The following is an 18,025-nucleotide window of genomic DNA, read 5'->3' on the forward strand; positions in this document are numbered from 1 at the left end:
ATGAAAAGGATAATGAGATATACGAAGTTGTTTCTGTCATTCATTAGCTGTACATGAAGATATAAAGTTGGTCTAATTCCTAACGCTACCTTACCAAAAAAAAATAGAAAATTCAAACATTTTTTATGAAAAATAGAAAAAATTGTGAGTGGAAGACAACTCATGAATTGGTAAAACGACAAAGCAATGCACATCAAACGACACCAAGCTGGCTTTGCTGTCTCAGCTCTTTCCTTAGCTTCTGAGAGAACAGCCTGCAAGCGTCCAAACTCAGATCCACCGCCGCAGCCAACGCCACGTGCGCTGCTGCATCCTCCGTGCAAGTCACGTGCGTCACACCAACTTCCACCTCGGGTTTACTCCGTTTCCCCACTCCTTCCACCGAAGCCGACATCACGAACCCTCGGCTCTGCGCCGGATGCTGCGGCAGCAGATACCCAAAATCCGACCCGGATCCTGATCCTGGCCTCGATGCAGGTCTCGACCCGGCGCTGGATCCGGACCCGAGATCCCAGCTTCCCTGAGGACTCGTAGTCGGCGTAGAAGCCGCCGTGGTGTTCCCGCCGGTGACATCAATAACAAAACTCCCGCCATTTTTCAAGCCGACAGACGACGATGTGGAAACCGCAGTGGCGATTCCGTCTTGGAAGAGCTCGAAACGGTAACCTAGCGCGTCGGAGGAGTAACCGGATTCACGCCACGCCTCTAATCTCCCCCACGGCTTCCACGTGCAACCGTCGGGTCGGAGAATGAGCCACGCGCCGGGACTCGACCGGTTCACGCGGTTCGAACCGGGAGACGGTACGAAAGGTGTTACCATAGAGGCCATCGCTACGGGTGAGCCGGAGAGATCGTGGACAGTTACGGACCAGCCTTTCCTCTCTTTCGACGGTTGCTCTTTCTCCGATCTCATCGAAGAACTGCCTAACTGATTCCGATCGCCGGAGTTGGAGCTCCTCGCGCCGAACTTGCAAGTGAAGACGGCTTGTTTCGTGTTCCCTTGCACTTGGAAAACCTGAGGGCTGCACTCCGGCTCGCCGTCGAACTGAAACACGAATCTCGGGTCGGGTTCAACCCGCACGGTCACGTGGAGCTCCGGATCGGATCCTGACTTTCCCCCTCTCTGAGACCTCCTCAAAGCAACCCATCCGTTGTGCGCCAAACACGTTTTAGTCTCCGCAGATTTTAAATCAATCGAAACCTCGAATCTACCGAGCAACTTCTCACTCCCCGAAGCGAGTCCACACGACGCGCCGCTAACGCCATCGCCGACGCGCGAGTAAGTCTCGATTGAGAGGACGCTCCAATTAGGCTTCTTAAGTGCCACCTGGATCTGAGCTTTGCTAAGACTGAAGCAAGCAGCGACGGTGGAGATGTTACCGGAGGAGCGAGTCTCGGATTCAGATTCGGTTCGGAACATGACCGGAACAGAAGCGATCTGGCGAGGGAAGTTCTTGAATCTGATTTTGCAGTAGCAGTTAGGAGTAGAAGGGTTGATCCCGGAAACAGACGGTTCGGATGATGAAGAAGACGGAGACGTCGCCGGAAACCTAACGGTCAAGTTACCGAGTATGATCCGTACGAAAGAGCACGGATCCATTTGATTTAAGATTGGATTCTCAACGATTTTGATCGAATTCAAGATTGGCGAGAGAGATGAAGCTAAGGTGGGTTGAATGAGTGAGGAAGGGGAGGAGAAGAAGGTATAAAAACGGAGAAATAGAACAACAACAAAAAAAAAGAAACAGCCTGGCAAACAGCTGGGGAATGTATCTAAATTATTTAAGAGTCAAATATAAATATATTCAGTAAATATTTTGTTTACAAAAATACAGATCCTGTGGGGTCAAGGTGAAACAGTGAGCTTACCCTCTCACCTATCATATTCCAGATAGGCAGCGTTATTTTAACTTTTAAAAAAATTCAAACGTTTTTAAAACCAGCTTTCCTTTCAATTTTTTTTTTTTGATTTTCCTTTTTCTAAATTTGTTTATGTATTGTAGAAACGTATAGGGATTGATACAATCGTTATATAAGCAATGCAAACATAAATTATTTTACTGAGAATTGAACCAATGGTAAGGAAGAAATTATCAAAACATTTATCTTAACACTATAATAAAATAATAACAAAATTACGTTTATCTATTGAAACAAAATTACGTTTATCCAACATTTATAGTCGTTAGATATGGGACAAGGAATAAGGATCACACATATTTGTTGATTTGATATGATATTGAACCGGTATGGAATTTGTTTTTAATATGCACGAATGATAATTGTGAAACACACCGTGGACGCAAGAGGCTAATCGCTGCCATTGGATACCATGTGGGGTCTAAGATAAGCTACTATGGACCCTCTCTTACGCGATCTTTATCTGTCTCTCTGTTCACCACTTCGAGATGAGCTGGCCCCAAAGTGGAGCACGTAGGTAATTTAGTTGGCATCTTCTTCAGTGGCTAATATAAAATCATTTTATATGATTTCTTTTTTTCTTTCAACTAAATAATTAAGGGAAGACAACTATAGAAAGAGTAAAACTGCTTTCATACCGTTGTCGTTTCCTTCCTTACCTCTCTGGCGTTTTGCTATGTCCAATGGAGGCCACTGGACCCAACAAAATTTCAAAAATTAGTGTAAGTTACTAAATCCCAGTCTATATGTCTCCATTCTAAAATAACGTTTGTTTCTATAGATTTGTTTAAACCCCCTAAAAATACACATAACAATAACATAGATAAAAACATTTAATATTTGTGCTCCCAATAAAATTATTTTCTGCCTCCGCCGCCACTGGCTATGTCTTCATATATTATGATGGGGTTTTTATAAACATTTGAGTGATAATTATTTTCTAATTATAAGTTTGACGGATATAAAAAAGGTGAGTCCTACAGACTACAGAGAAGACCGCGAGGAGACTGTCGAGCCGCAGCTGTATGCCCATAATATATGGCCATATATATTTCTTTATTAAGATCAGAAAGTACCTTATTATCGAGATCATCAGATTCATATTGCAGCTTTTAATATATTACTCCAACTTCCTATGTCTGGATACATCAGCGACACATGCGTAGAGGTTGAATCACTAGAATCCTGTGATAATTATATACAAATTACCTTGTTTTCATACATCCTTTGTATAAAACCTATGACTATGCTAAATACATTTACTCTAGACAAAAGAAGTTAGTACTTCAGGATAGTATTCATAGATAGCTTCAGGATCTATAGCGATTTTTCGATACCAAGATAGTATTCATATTATTATTAAACAAAAAGACGTGCAATTTCTAACTACGTTCAACATTAACAAAACCCAGTTCAATTTAAATTATTTATGTACCTAAATAGTCTTCATTTATCTATATATACCATCATGTTCAACGTCAAATCAAATTGGGATAGTAGCATAGTCGTGATTCGTGACTATAATTGAAAAACTAAAAATTACAACGTTTTTTTTTTTTTAAAAATTACAACGTTTAAAAAAAAAAAATTGTACAACGTATGGGTTATATAACGTAATAGTTTTTATTTTTTACTTTGATCAAGTAATAGTATTTTATTTTGGATTTTGTTCAAGAGCCTCGTCTCCTTTTACAATTTTATCATATATTTGTACATCCTCGTTTAGTAAATATTTTTTGTGTTAAAAAAATTAAATTGACAATTTTATCACTTATCTACAAAAAAACTTCATAATGAAATATGGTTGAGTTGGAAGGATAAAACAATAAGTAATATATCGAAAAGTGATTCACTATATCGGGTGAATGAAACCAAAATACCAAAAAAGATCATGTCTGATACACAAACTTAGAATGAATGTTGTAAGCAGGGGCGGAGCTAGAGAAAAAGTTTGTAGGGGGCATAATTAAAACTGTTCATAAAACTAAAGATATATTTGTTAAAACAGGGGAGTCATATTTAAAATTAGTCAATGTTTTACATAGGATTTTCAAAATGAGTTGGGGGCAGATGCCCCCTCTTACTCCATGTGCATCTGCCACTGGTTGTAAGCACACGAGAAAGACGGATAGGGGTGTTGCAATATTAGTATAAATCAGACAAAATTTATGCATTTCAATTCACAGTTGGATAAAGTACGGGAGAGGGTTGTAGCTTTGTTTCTAACTATTTAACATGTAGCTATTTATAACATTTTTTTGTAGGGTCTAAACATTTTAGACTGATTTACATATGAAAAAACACACTGAATATGTTTATATGTCACTATGAAGACAACCTTCCGTATCTATGATGATAGTCCATTATGGGAACACGAATTATCTATGGCGAGAGTCTACCTTGCATTCAGAAGTGGAAGCACTACGTTGGACGATGGAGAATATGCTTCAGCATTCAACATGCCAAAGATTTGGGACAGATTGCAATGATTTAATCGCCATGATTAAAGAGCCCAAAGCTTGGCCAAGCTTTGCAACAGAACTGGAGAGAATATAGACTCTGCAGATATGTTTTCCGGACTTCAAGATCATTCATATTCCACGAGCGCAAAACCATATTTTTGATTCTTTAGCTAGGACTGCGAGGTCCTTCCATAGAGAAATATGTTTTATCGATTGTTTTATTTCGGTCTGGTTACCCAGACCACCTCAAGTTTTTAAGTAATAGAATAGCCTTTCGTCGCCCAGTTTCTTCATCAATTCAGCGGCTCCTATCTTCTTTGTTCTCTACTTAAGGAACTTGAAAAGAAAGGTAGTAGAAAGCTATGGCTTACGCACCACCAATGAAGCAAGGAAAGACAAGATTTGAGGAGCCACAAGAGCAGATTCACAAGATCAGAATCACTCTCCTCAAAAAACGTCAAAAACCTTGAGAAGGTGTGCACTGACTTGGGCTGTGGGGCCAAAGACAAGAGATTGAGAGTGAAAGGACCAGTGAGGATGCCAACTAAAGTTCTCAAGATTACCACAAGAATAGCTTCTTGTGGTGAAGGAACCAACACATGGGACAGGTTTGAGCTCCTTGTACACAAGCGTGTGATCGATCTCTTCATCTCTCCTGATGTTGTGAAGCAGATCACTTCCATCACCATTGAGCCTGGTGTTGAGGTCGAGGTCACCATTTCTGATTCTTAGATTCATGCGCTTTAGATTACAATCTTGTCTTTGAATTCCAGCGACTTCTCTTTTTTAGCCCTGTTCGGGTGGAAGACGCGGAGCGTCAGCGACCGGTGACCAGAAACAAACGCGAACGACGGCAAAATGGAACACGGATGTGAGAGAAACTAGTCGCTAGCGTTTAAAAGTCGACTCCGCATTCTTAAAACGCTGGCGCTATGAATTCCGGCGACCTGAAGTCTATTAAGGAGGTGTTATTGGTTTATATATTTTGATTGATTTAGAAATCCATATAGCATTTATAAATCCAAGTAAAATATGTAAATCCAGAGGTTTTCCCTCGGATTTGAGTCTTTGTATTTTTAACTAAAAAATCCAAACAAATTCATTCAAATCCATTATAAAATCAAATATATTAGTAAATCCATACAATTGAAAAACACTTGATTTGATACAGAATTTATGAATCATTAAACCAATAACACATGATTTTAATACAGATTTGAAAATCATAGAACCAATAACACTAGATTTAGTTCGGATTCTCAAATCCATTAAATACAACAACCAATAACCCCTACTAAGTCTGAAGCATTTAAGAATCACCGCGTCTAAATCCAACTAAGCTTTACTTAGTTTCACGTTCTAATTTGGATCGCTGACGCTAGTTTCGGCGTTTTGACAACGAACAGGGCCTTTCTTGTTACAAGATTCAGACTTTTGTTTTTTTTTCTATATATGTTATCCTTTTGAGTTTATTTTTGTCGAACAAGAAATAGCCTTTAGTTGTCAAAAAAAATTATTAACTATGGGGCTCCTGTATTTATGTAATATTTTGATCATTAGAATCGAATCATTAATCAAAAGATTTCATGTTCTTGTTTCTTTTTTTTTTATAACCGAGTGTCTTGGCCCCACCAAAGTGGTCCAGACTAGAGACCGAAACGACCAAGGACCTAGCATGTGCTGGTCACCATGTTCTTGTTTCTTTGAACAAATCAAATCAAACAGATCATTATCTTATGTGTAAATAATGTATGCAAACATAAAAAATTGCAGAGAAGTGTTAAGAGGATATAGATTACTAAATTCACTATAAAAGTTGAGTAAGAGAGTTCACTATAGATTACAAAAACATCTGAATTCTGAAACATAAAAAAATAACAATAAAATGAAGAAAAAAAATGTGTTTACCAAGCTCGGCAAAAGAAAAATTATAAATAGAAATAGTGTCCAAAGTAACATCTCAAATGTATCAAATAAAACCAAAACAAAATATAATTAGAAAACAGTGAAATATTGTGTTTTATGGAAAAATTAAAGATCAATAGTATTCATGTCGACAGTGAGGAGGATGATCAGGTTGATGGTCACATTCGGAAGCACGTTCTTGCTTAAAACAATATTGGTTCTGGTTTTGGTCGTGTTCTGGAGCAAACCTTTCAATAACATTATTCCCATACGGTGTTGTGGAAGGATGAGGAATGATCATGTTTTGATGATTGCCCGAGAACGTGTTCATATCCACCAATCTTCGATGATTAAATAGGTCCAACTCACTGTTGGTATTACCATCATTATCAAAAATTCCAAAAGTAGCATTACTAGAACTTCCAAAATAGAAGTTATGACCAGTCACTTGAAGATACTTGGAGGCTTCAGTTGTCACTGTCTTTTTAAAATTTTCCAAACCACATTTGAATTCAATAAGTTGACATAAGTTGAATCCTTCTATAGGGTCTTCCCACCAATTCTCAGACTTCTTATCATCTTTTCTCTTTTGCTTCAAGTCTTCATTTCTCTTTTTCTCTTCTTCCAATTGCTCTGTTACCTGTTTTCGTTGTATTTTTTACTTAGTCTAAATAACAAATTTCAAATTACATTTCCTATAAATCAAATAGGCCATATAATAGAATTTATAATAATACAATATAAATTAAATACTTATATATTTTCTTTTAAAAATTCCATTGTTTCGAAGGAGTTGATTATATTTAAACTATTCAGACTTCTTGGGGGTCTACAAAATGAGATTATTTAAAGAAGATCTGAAATCCAAATAGACAAAAAAATTTACAAAGGAGAGAGATCATGGACACTATTCTGATAAACGATATTTTCTCTTGTTGATAGATTATTATTTAACTAAAAATATTAGGTAAATTATATAATACTTCAACAAAAAATTTGAGTATAATCCAGTAAATGCATCAAACTCTAACATATAGCTTAAATAATAAATTTTGTGACTAAAAACTGGAAATGTAAAATTTACCTGAGTGAGATGATTGTTGAGATCTTGTACAACTGCATTTAGACAGGCTTCATTAAGTTGCAAATTGTTGTTTTGGTGAGGATGATGTGGATTAATATTTAAGAAGCGATCAATTACAACATCAACATTTGGATGACCAAAAGAAAAAACTTTTCGGCCAGGTGAAAATACAATAACAACAATCTCTGCACCACAAAGCGTGCAAAGCTCACTAGCTTTTTTGAAAAGACCGGATCTTCGTTTTGAGAAAGTAACTTGAAGATTATTTTCGTTTTTCATTTTCACCATCTCTATTTTTTGGCGACCTTTATTTTTTGTCACCATTTTACAAATTTTTGAAAAATATGAGTTGGTGTTAACAAACAGAAGATCATCGCATATTAATAGTCGAACATAAAATACCAACCGTTACCATTTCGAGTGGTTCTAAATTAACTCAAACTTGTTTATTATATTTATATTAAATATTATTTTTGCCATTTTAGAAACAAATTAAAATCTTGATATTTTATCAAAATTAGTATGAAATGCATGATTTTTAATATAGTGTTGTTATTTCATCTGTTACATTGCATCAAAATCTGTGAGATGTATGCACTGCATTTCAGATAAAAGATATATATCATACCTTTTTGGAAAATTATTTTATATGTCTTTTCAAAAACAAAATTAGATTTAAAATTTTAATGTTAGGATATATATATATATATATATATATGTTATATATAATATTTTAGTTTAAGTTGATTTATTAATGCTACATGTAAGGATTTTGGAAAAAATCTTAATGCAGTTTCATATGTTTTTTTTTTTTGCTAAAACAGTTTAATATGGTTTTACGGACCAACTTTAGGATATTTATCATGCGTTACAATAACCCAAACAATATGATGAATAAGACCACTTGATTACAACTCCGTTGAGATCTAACGTTGTGAATACTCTGTTAGACCCAAGGCTGGTTAAAGACTTAACGGTTAGATGGTCCAATAGTTGAAGTAGCAAGGCTAACTCACCTTAATCTGTTTTGTGCAGGGAGTTAGTTGTATTAGGTAATGTGATCATAAAAATATATATTCAAAAAAAAATGTGATCATAGAAATAATTCAAAATATGGTTATGATCACATTACCTAATATGATCACAAAAATTGTTATGCATTATGCTTGGATCTTGGTATCACAAATATGGTTATGCTTTATCCTCGGAAATAGACAATATCTTTGTGAAAATATGCATGCCTTCTATTACTCGAATAATCAACTACAGTGTTCTTCTAAAATTTCCTGCTAAAGAGTTGACTAGTAAAACATAACTTATTTTCAAATATGCTTGGTGAAAGAAACTCATCAAAACAAGCATTTCAAAGAAAGAGGTATGGCCTTCTGTAAAGCTCATTATAGCCAAGCATGTTGCTAGTACGAACCTCCAATTGTTTGATCACAAAGAAGAATATTCCATCTAAATGACACAACAAGCCAAAGTTGGTAGGTGAAAATCACTCAAGCGCTTCATAGATCAACCCATACGAATAACAACGTCATGACCCGATATCTAAGACTCAAGGGTAAAATATATAATTAGAACAATATTTTCATCATCAAAAGGATCATATCTATCACTCTTACGCTCTACTCAACCTAAGTATTAGTTATTTCCAATGTTATCTTTCTTCATTTTCAATACCCTGGCCCACTTTTCAGACCAATTTCAAGCTATTTTATCTCCAATCTTACACCTACTCTCATTTTACCTTAAACAACTACCCTAAAAAACTGTTACTCCACGACCTATCCTTTCTTAAAACCATACAACATTTGGTATGACGCTATTTTGTGGTCTCTTTTTTATTATTTCTAACTTACGCGTGAGAGAACCATCAAAAATCTATGATGTTCTCTGGGTTTTCACATGTCTTCTTGTTTTACATAAACAATTTCTGTAAAATTAAAGATCTCCTAAACAACCATGGTTGCAGATAAGATTGATTCAAACATTTATAGTTCCAAGCAAACAATTACTCGATCTATTTCATAAAAAGTGTTATTTTGACATTCTTCACACAAATTAAGAAAATGATTTAATTCCATATATGCAGCTGAGGTTTGGTGCTGGAAGCAGAGAATGAAAGCAGTGAAAAACAGCGTAGAAAAGCGGAAGAGAGTGAGCAAACAAAGGGTCAGGAAAGGAAGAGGAGATTGAAGATGGAGAAGATGAACAATCTTTAGCACCAAGTTAAAATATCTCGCTCCCATGCTTTGATGTCTTGGATTGATTTTTTTTTGTAACCATTCTCCCTATAAACTTTTTTCTTGGAAACAATTATCATGTTGAACTACAGCTTTAACGTAATGATATCGAATAGGTGACTATAGTTTAAATGTTGATCTATTAAAATGTCTTTTTATTTTATCAAGATATGAATATATGATTGTAACTGAGAGTGCATTACTTCACTGAAAATTTGGGATTGCATTGTGTTTTAAAGATTAAGATTTGGAGTTGGACATATATAAGTCATTTTGTTAGTTTGTAACACTTTTGTTCTATGTTCCTATACAATGTGTCTAACTTTTGAAAGAAAACATATTAAATATAGTGATATAGTAATTTGAATTTCCTACAATAACATATCCATATCTCAATAATTTTTGTTTCGTGTAAGAATTCAAATTATTGTGTCAGAAATTAGTTTTTTCTTAAGGATAAATCACAAGATTAAATCAATTTTTTGAAAAGATTAACCAAAAAAATATACGAGAAACCAATATATTATTTCTATACAAAATTAATAAACAAGACATTTTAATTTGACACATCATATGGTTATATTATCTATACGGATTCTTTGGCACATCTTGAAAATTCGAAATTACAGTTTTAAAAAAGAAAGATGGCGATTCTCGTGAGATTCTTCGTATCACATAAATAGAATGGGAGAATTGGGATGAAGCTCAGAAACAGGAGATAATAGAAAAACCAAAAGATCTTTTGGATCTCCCTCATTCGCATTAGAACGTCACATTGATGGTGCCTCGAAGGTCTCAGATTCATCTACATGTTAATGATGGTTTTGCAAGTAAACAAAAACAAAAAATTAATGATGGGCGAAATGAATATACATTAATGTCTCTCCCTCATTATGCTGAATGCAAGGCCCTTATCTGGACCTCAGAGTGTATGAAAACCATGCAGATATTAGATGTGGAGCTTGCAACAAATTGCTTTGAATTGGTGAAAGATAGTGTCTACATCGGATTAGATGAATTTCACAGATCTAAGGACTATTTTTCTTTATTCAACCTACAACATGTTCTCCGTGCAATGAACATTCATGCAGGATAACTTAGCATGGGTAGAAGTTAATTTACATGAAATCGATAAGTCCAAATTTTACCAAAAAAATAATGTTTATGAAATCGCTAGGTAGTAATCATGCGTTTTATAGTGGATTGTTGATTAGGCGGATGTATTGACCAACTTTTTGAATGTCTAGACCAAAATTTTTTTTAAACAGTGTTAGAAAAACATTTGTAGACTCGATTTTTCGTATAGGTGGACGCCTAGGCACCGCCTAGACCAATATTTAGGACACATATCTACAAAAAAAGATTCACGTTGATTTTGTACCACCGATATACAACACCAAACTGTTTACTTTATATTTTTTTTAATCATGCTGAAGGTTATTTCCATTTGTACTATTCACCAAATAGTCATTCCTTCTATATGTGACATTTTTTATTTTGTGAAAAAAATAATCATCATACCAGTTTATTTAGGCATTTTATATTAGAAAAATCCCAACAGATTTTTAATTGATATCAAACTAAAATTACAAAGGCAATATAGAAAATTTTTGAATAACAAATTATTACATATATATATATATATATATATGTGGAGAAAAATGATAAAGTAAATCCCAACTTATTAAAATAAATCAGACCAAACTTCAACTCACAAATGAACCATTTAAATCTCACGTTGTCTTCTAAACACAAATAAATATCAAATTCTCGTTGACCAAGCCATTTTAGCTACATGAATAGTCAATGTTATAACATTGTCAATCTACGTTAACATCGTAAGAGTATTATCCCAAAATCTCTAACTTTCAAACTGAAGCAAAAAAAAAATTCAACTCTTCAATAAGCCATTTTAACCTTTGAATATTACTTAGCCACAAGTAAATCACTCGATTTTATTGGTCAAACCAATCCAAACACATTTTTAATTGAACACTAAAACCTTAGCAACACATGTTGAACATTAAAACAACGTCTTAGCAAAAACAATCACCCCTTATATAACTGACCTAATCCCTTCTTAAAATAAAAAAAATTCCTATATTCTTTTCTAAATCATCTATTCAAAATAATTTCTTCATATACATTTTCTAAATGGAGGTGAATAAATCTAAACTTAAAACATTGTGGCATAATACCAATAATGAGTTATATCAAGTGTTGACATGGATGTTAAAACATGTGGTTGTATCAAATGGTAGTTGAATGTCTAATAAATTTTAGATAGATGACTTGGGGGAAAATGAATTTATATATTTTGACAAGAGGATATATCAATTATATTAGGGGTGTAAAATAGAGATATTTAAACGTGTGTTAGCGAGATTTTAACTGATTAAAAAAGCGTATCAATGATCTTGCCAATGAAAATAAGTGATGTTTTGTGTCTAAATGATTGTTGAAGATTAAAATGACTTACTATGGTGTACTTTTTTAGTTTGAAAGTTAGAGAGCTTATGGCAAATCAATACAATTAAAACAACATACTTTTTAACATCCCCTTTACTTTGTTGAATATAGTATTTACCAAACATTTAATATAAATTTAGTTTATTATTATGGTTTAGTAAAAATAGTATTTTGTTTTTCACCTGATATCTATAAGATTTTATTTTTGCTTACGAGATATTCTTTATTATAACATTGTTTTTGTATAATAATTCTAAGTAAATTGTAACAAAATTAAAATTTTGACTTATTTCAGTTATAAAATTTTATTTTACAATTTATAAAATATTTGCATATTGTGTGAGGGGAATAACTTGTTCTTTCATTTTTAAAACATTTTGGGCTTAAAATTTGAAAAAATAAAATATATAACTTCCTTAATTTCAATATATTTAGACAATAATCCTACAAGATTTTAATCTTTATTTTGTAAAAGGTGTGCATATTTTGCTTTCATTTTGAAAATATTTTCTGCTTCAAAAATCAGAAAATAGAAATATGTTGGAATACAGAACTTCCTTAAATTTAAAATATAAAAATTCCATAATTTTGAAAACACTTAATGAGAGATTTTTCATTTATCAAAATATTAAAAAAATCTATAATATGTAAGAAGATATTACTATGAATAACTTGTGAAACACTAAAATTATCAACTCCACTATTTTTGGTATAGGTTACGATTTACAAAATATAGAAAATCTGATTATGTTATCTATTTAATATTTTTAAAATAAAAATATATTGGATACACTATATATATATATATATATATATCGACTTTCATAGTATCTATACGAATATCCTTGGAATATCGTTTGACCTTCGAAAATTCTTGATGTATACTATTATCATAAATAAAACAATTTTACCTAGCAATATATATGTGAACTATTAATATTGGAAGAACTGAATCACCCGAATATTTTTATATAAACTATTTAAATTTATCGGATATTTTATGTAAAACTAAAAAGTGATATTTAATTGTATTATTTGAGATTATCCCAAAAGCAGGACCCACAACAGAACCAAATTAAACTCAAGATTTTAACGGGTTTCTAACATTTTTATCCGAAATAAACCGATAACCAAAATAACCAAACCGAGAAAAACTCAAATTTATAAATAACCAAATATTTTCTATATCTCTTGAACCAGAAAAACAAAAATCAAAAACTGAACTAGAACCGAACTGAAAACCAAAAAGATGTAACCGAACAGAACGCCTAGGTCTAAACATATTAGTGAACAAACAAACGGGTTAATAAATTTGTCCGTAAAAGATAAATCATACGCTTTAAAAATGCGGATCAAAATCTAGTTTCTTTTATGAAGCTAACCCTAAGCATGTTAACGACATTATAACAGATTATTATTTACATAAATAAAATGGGTTGGTTAATGAAAATTTGATATCCGTTCATGTTTAGACAAAAGTATAGGATTAAATGACTCGTTGTAAATTGGGATTTTTAGATTATTTTCTAAATTGGGATTTTGTTTATCAAAGTTACATTATATATTAGATCTAACGTTTCAGTTTGTAATATTATGTAGAACTCAACTCAGATTATGATTATTAAACAGTAATGACTTAGACGGTCTTGTTAACTAAAATAAAATGTGTATCATTGATTTCATATTTGGATTTGGTATGAGTTGTAGATTTTATTTGAAAAAAGTTTCAACTTTTTACGTATCTTTATTTATTTTTATTAGATTTGGATTTAAATATATAAATGTCTTTTTGTCAACAAACGTCCATGTTCATCCATTTGATCAACTGAAGATAACAAAAGATAAAAAATACATGCCTTTCTATTCAAATATTTTATTTGTTAGAGTTAGTTTTATTTTGAATATTTAACTTTAAAAGTGATTTTTTCTCAAATAGTCTTGGTATAAATCTTCATCTACAGGAACTATAAATATCTAGATTCAAGAGCTAACTAATCACATATTTTTTTCATCTATCAATTAACAAAGAGAAACCAAAAACAAAAACATGAACAAAAAATTTGGAGTTGCATTGCTTCAGTTCTTATTTCTTACGTTAGCTTTAGCCACTCGCCAAAGTTTTTTCTTTAACTCTTATTGTGATGTATCAAAAACAGTTTCAAATGATGAAATAATGAGAAAAGTTCCAAGAGGTCCAAGCAATATCACATCTCCTCCCACCCCATCGTTTTCTGTGGCGGATGTTGGTTTTAAGAGAGAGATTCCAAGAAAAGGTCCAAGCAATGTCAAATCTCCACATTTCTCATTATTTTCCATAGCGGATATCGGAGTAAATATAAAGGTTCCAAGTGGTCCAAACCATGACACATCTCCACCTAATTCACAAATTTTAGTAACAGATATTGGAGTGAACAGAGAAATTCCAAAAAATGGTCCAAAAAAAATTACATCTCACCCTATCCCGACAGTTTCTATTGCGGATAATAACTTTTAATTCAACAGATGAATCATCGTTGTATGATTAAAAATAATAATTATATTCTTATATTAATCATTTCCATACCAATAACTATTAAAATGTTGAAGATAAACTACATTTTATATTTTTGAAAGTAATTCATTATAGCATTTGATTAAATCTGTATTAGTTCAATGACAAATGGTCTCCTATGAAACTAGAATCCAATTGTACCATAATTTGGTACGTGAACTTGAAAACATAAAAGTGTTTGTCTACCATCTTTTCCTAGTTTTCTTTTTATTATTTGTATATGATTTCCATATGGTTCGTTACTTCGTTGGTATCACAAGGTATAGACAAACATCAGATTTTTTTTGACATCCCCTTTACTTTGCTAATTATTTACAGGAGTACCCCTGCCATTTAATTTTAAATAAATAATATGTAAATTACTGTAACAACCATCGAATAACCAACTGAAATATAATAATAGGAAAAATATGGTCAAAATATATCATATTAAATTATTTTAATACCATTTCCAAATATGTTAAGTCAGACATTCATTTAAAAGTTTGCATATATCATACATCATATAATACTATGTCATCTTACACTATATAGTTCCAAATCTTTACAAAATCAAATTCAATACACACACTTTAATAAACCATATGTAAAAAAGAAAAATTATAAATTTTACGTCAAATTATTTTTATAAAAGTGCTTAAAATAATTTTTTAATATAAGCTTAAAAACTATTAAAACACTTTACAAATCTATACTATTAAATTAGCCAAAATGTACCATGTAAATTTTAAGTCTCACGAGCTCAACAAATGTAACTCTTATAAAAATAGACAAAATATAATGTGAGAGAATAGGTCTGCTAATTGGGTCTTCTGGTCGGGTACGGATCGGTTCCTTTCAGTTCTAGATTTTTTGGATCCTAAACATTTGGACATAACTAGTTATTTAAAATTTTTAGATTCGGGTCGATTCCTTTTGGATTCAGGTCCATAATTCAAATACCTATAAAAGACTTACAAATTTTGGGTACGCAATAGGTCGAATTGGTTTGGGATTTTTAGGAATCGAAAAAGACTCGAAGTACCAGAAAAACCAGAAATACTGAAACAGAAAAAGATACCCGGAAACACAAACAAATACCTGGAAAATATTTAAATTCACAAAAAAACCCCAAAAGTTTACAATAAAGTTGACCTGCAGAATGAAAAAATATCTAAAAACATTTCCTAATAATACTGAAAACACATTTGAAATACCGAATACATATCTTAAAATTGAAAATATAATCGGAAATCTGGATCCAAAACTTAAAAAAGTATTCTGTTTTTTAATTATTCATGATACTGAACACACATTCGAAATACTGAATACATATCTGAAATAACCAAATATAAAAAATATATACAAAACATTTCAGCTACTTTGGATACCATATTAGGTCTCCGGTAGGACCCAGAATCCAAAAATCAAATACGTACTTTGCCCTAGACCCGGACCCAAACCACAGCTATATTTCCAAGTCGATTTTGGTTTGGTTTGACTTTTCGTATCTGGTAAAATGTCATTGCCTAATAAAGATTTATATAAGAATGTACATACAAAATCTTATATAAACTAATTCATAAATTATATAATTTTAAACAAGTGCCATTCTTTGATATAATGACTTTGTAACATAATAATGTACACCAGTTCCAAAATACTATTTCACAAACTTTGTTTACAATCCAAAGAAAACCATGCGCTTTCAAAGCGCATATCAGAATCTAGTTCTTTATTGTAACAGTGATTTTTTATAATCATTTTAAGTAAACTGTAACAAAATTAAAAAAATTGACTTATTTCAGCCATAAAAAAATTATTTTATAATTTATAAAAAAAAACGTTTTGTATGGGGATATCCTAAGAATAACTTGTTCTTTCATTTTAAAAGTATTTTGGGCTTTAAAAATTGAAAAATCAAAATATACAACTTCCTTAATTTCAAATAGAAAAATATTGGAATACAGAACTTCGATAAATTTGAAATATAGAAATTCCATAATTTTGAAAATACTTAATGAGAGATTTTGCATATATCAAAATATAAAAACATCTATAATATGTAAAACGATATTCCTATGAGTAACTTGCGCAACACTAAATATTACTAACGCCACTATTTTTTCTATTGATTACGATTTACAAAATATAGAAAATTTTGATTATGTTATCTATTAATATAAATGAACTTAAGGTTTTCAAAATAAAAATGTGATATATGAAAAACTTAGGATTTAAAAAGATATTGGATCGATCCACAGTATAAGTATATATATATATATATCAACTTTCATAATATCTACACGAATTTACCTTGGAACATCGTTTGACCTTATGAAATTCTTGGCGTATAATATTATTATAAATAAAAATTAACCTAGCAATAAATATCTTAATTATTAATATTGGAATATCCGAATCACCTGAATATTTTATACGAAATATTTAAATGTATCTGATATTTTATGTAAAAATAAAAAGTTATTCTTACTTGTATTATTTGGGATTATCCCAAAAGCGGACCCGAACCAGAACCTAATTAAACTCAAGATTTTACCAGGTTTCTAGCATTGTTATCTGAAACAAACCGAAAACCAAAAATAACCAAACCGAAACCTAACTCAAATTTATAAATAACCAAACGGTTTGTATATCTCTTGAACTAAAAAGACGAAAATTAAAAATGTGATATATGAAAAAATTACGATTAAAAAAAGATATTGAATCCGCAATATATATATATATATATATATATATTAACTTTTATAGTATCTACATGAGTATACCTTGGAATATCATTTGACCTTCTAAAATTCTTGGTGTATCCTATATTATAAATAAAATTTTACCAAGCAATAAATATGTGAAGTACTAATATTAGAAGAACTGAATCACCCGAATATTTTGTATAAAATATTTAAATTTATCCCATATACAAAATATTTAAATTTATCAGATATTTTGTCTAAAAATAAAAAAAAAGTGATTTTTATTTGAATTATTTTGAGATTATCCCAAAAGCGGGACCCCAACCAGAACCAAATTCAACTCAAGATTTTAGCGGGTTTCTAACATTGTTATCCTAAACAAACCATAAACCAAAATAACCATATCGAGACCAAGCTCAAATTTATAAATAATCAAACGGTTCCTATATTTCTTGAACCAAAAAGACAAAAATCAGTAATTGAACCAGAACCAAACTGAAAACCAAAAAATATGTAACCGAACAGAACGCCAGGGTCTAAACATATTAGTGAACAAACAAACGGGTTAATAAATTTGTCAACAAAAGATAATCCTGCTCTTTAAAAATGCGGATCAAAATCTAATTTCTTTTATGACGCTAAGCATGTTAATGACGTTATAACAGTTGATTATTTACATAGCTAAAATGGCTTGG

General features: G+C 31.8%; 1 protein-coding gene and 1 pseudogene across 1 annotated transcript; one reads left to right on the plus strand and one right to left on the minus strand.

Moving 5' to 3' along the window:
* Window positions 1-18: 18 nt before the first annotated feature.
* LOC106371317 lies at window positions 19-2,056 on the minus strand. The gene has a single exon (XM_013811369.3). The coding sequence runs from the start codon at window positions 1,598-1,600 to the stop codon at window positions 194-196; it is 1,407 nt and encodes a 468-aa protein (XP_013666823.1). The 5' UTR covers window positions 1,601-2,056; the 3' UTR covers window positions 19-193.
* A 2,604-nt stretch (window positions 2,057-4,660) lies between these two features.
* Window positions 4,661-5,141, plus strand: LOC106370248 (annotated as a pseudogene).
* Window positions 5,142-18,025: the final 12,884 nt, after the last annotated feature.

The sequence above is a fragment of the Brassica napus genome, chromosome C1, assembly GCF_020379485.1.
Source record: "Brassica napus cultivar Da-Ae chromosome C1, Da-Ae, whole genome shotgun sequence".
Taxonomy (NCBI): domain Eukaryota; kingdom Viridiplantae; phylum Streptophyta; class Magnoliopsida; order Brassicales; family Brassicaceae; genus Brassica; species Brassica napus.

Excerpts from the sequence above, each read along its gene's own strand:
- LOC106371317 (XM_013811369.3), bottom strand. The coding sequence starts at position 1,600 with ATGGATCCGTGCTCTTTCGTACGGATCATACTCGGTAACTTGACCGTT.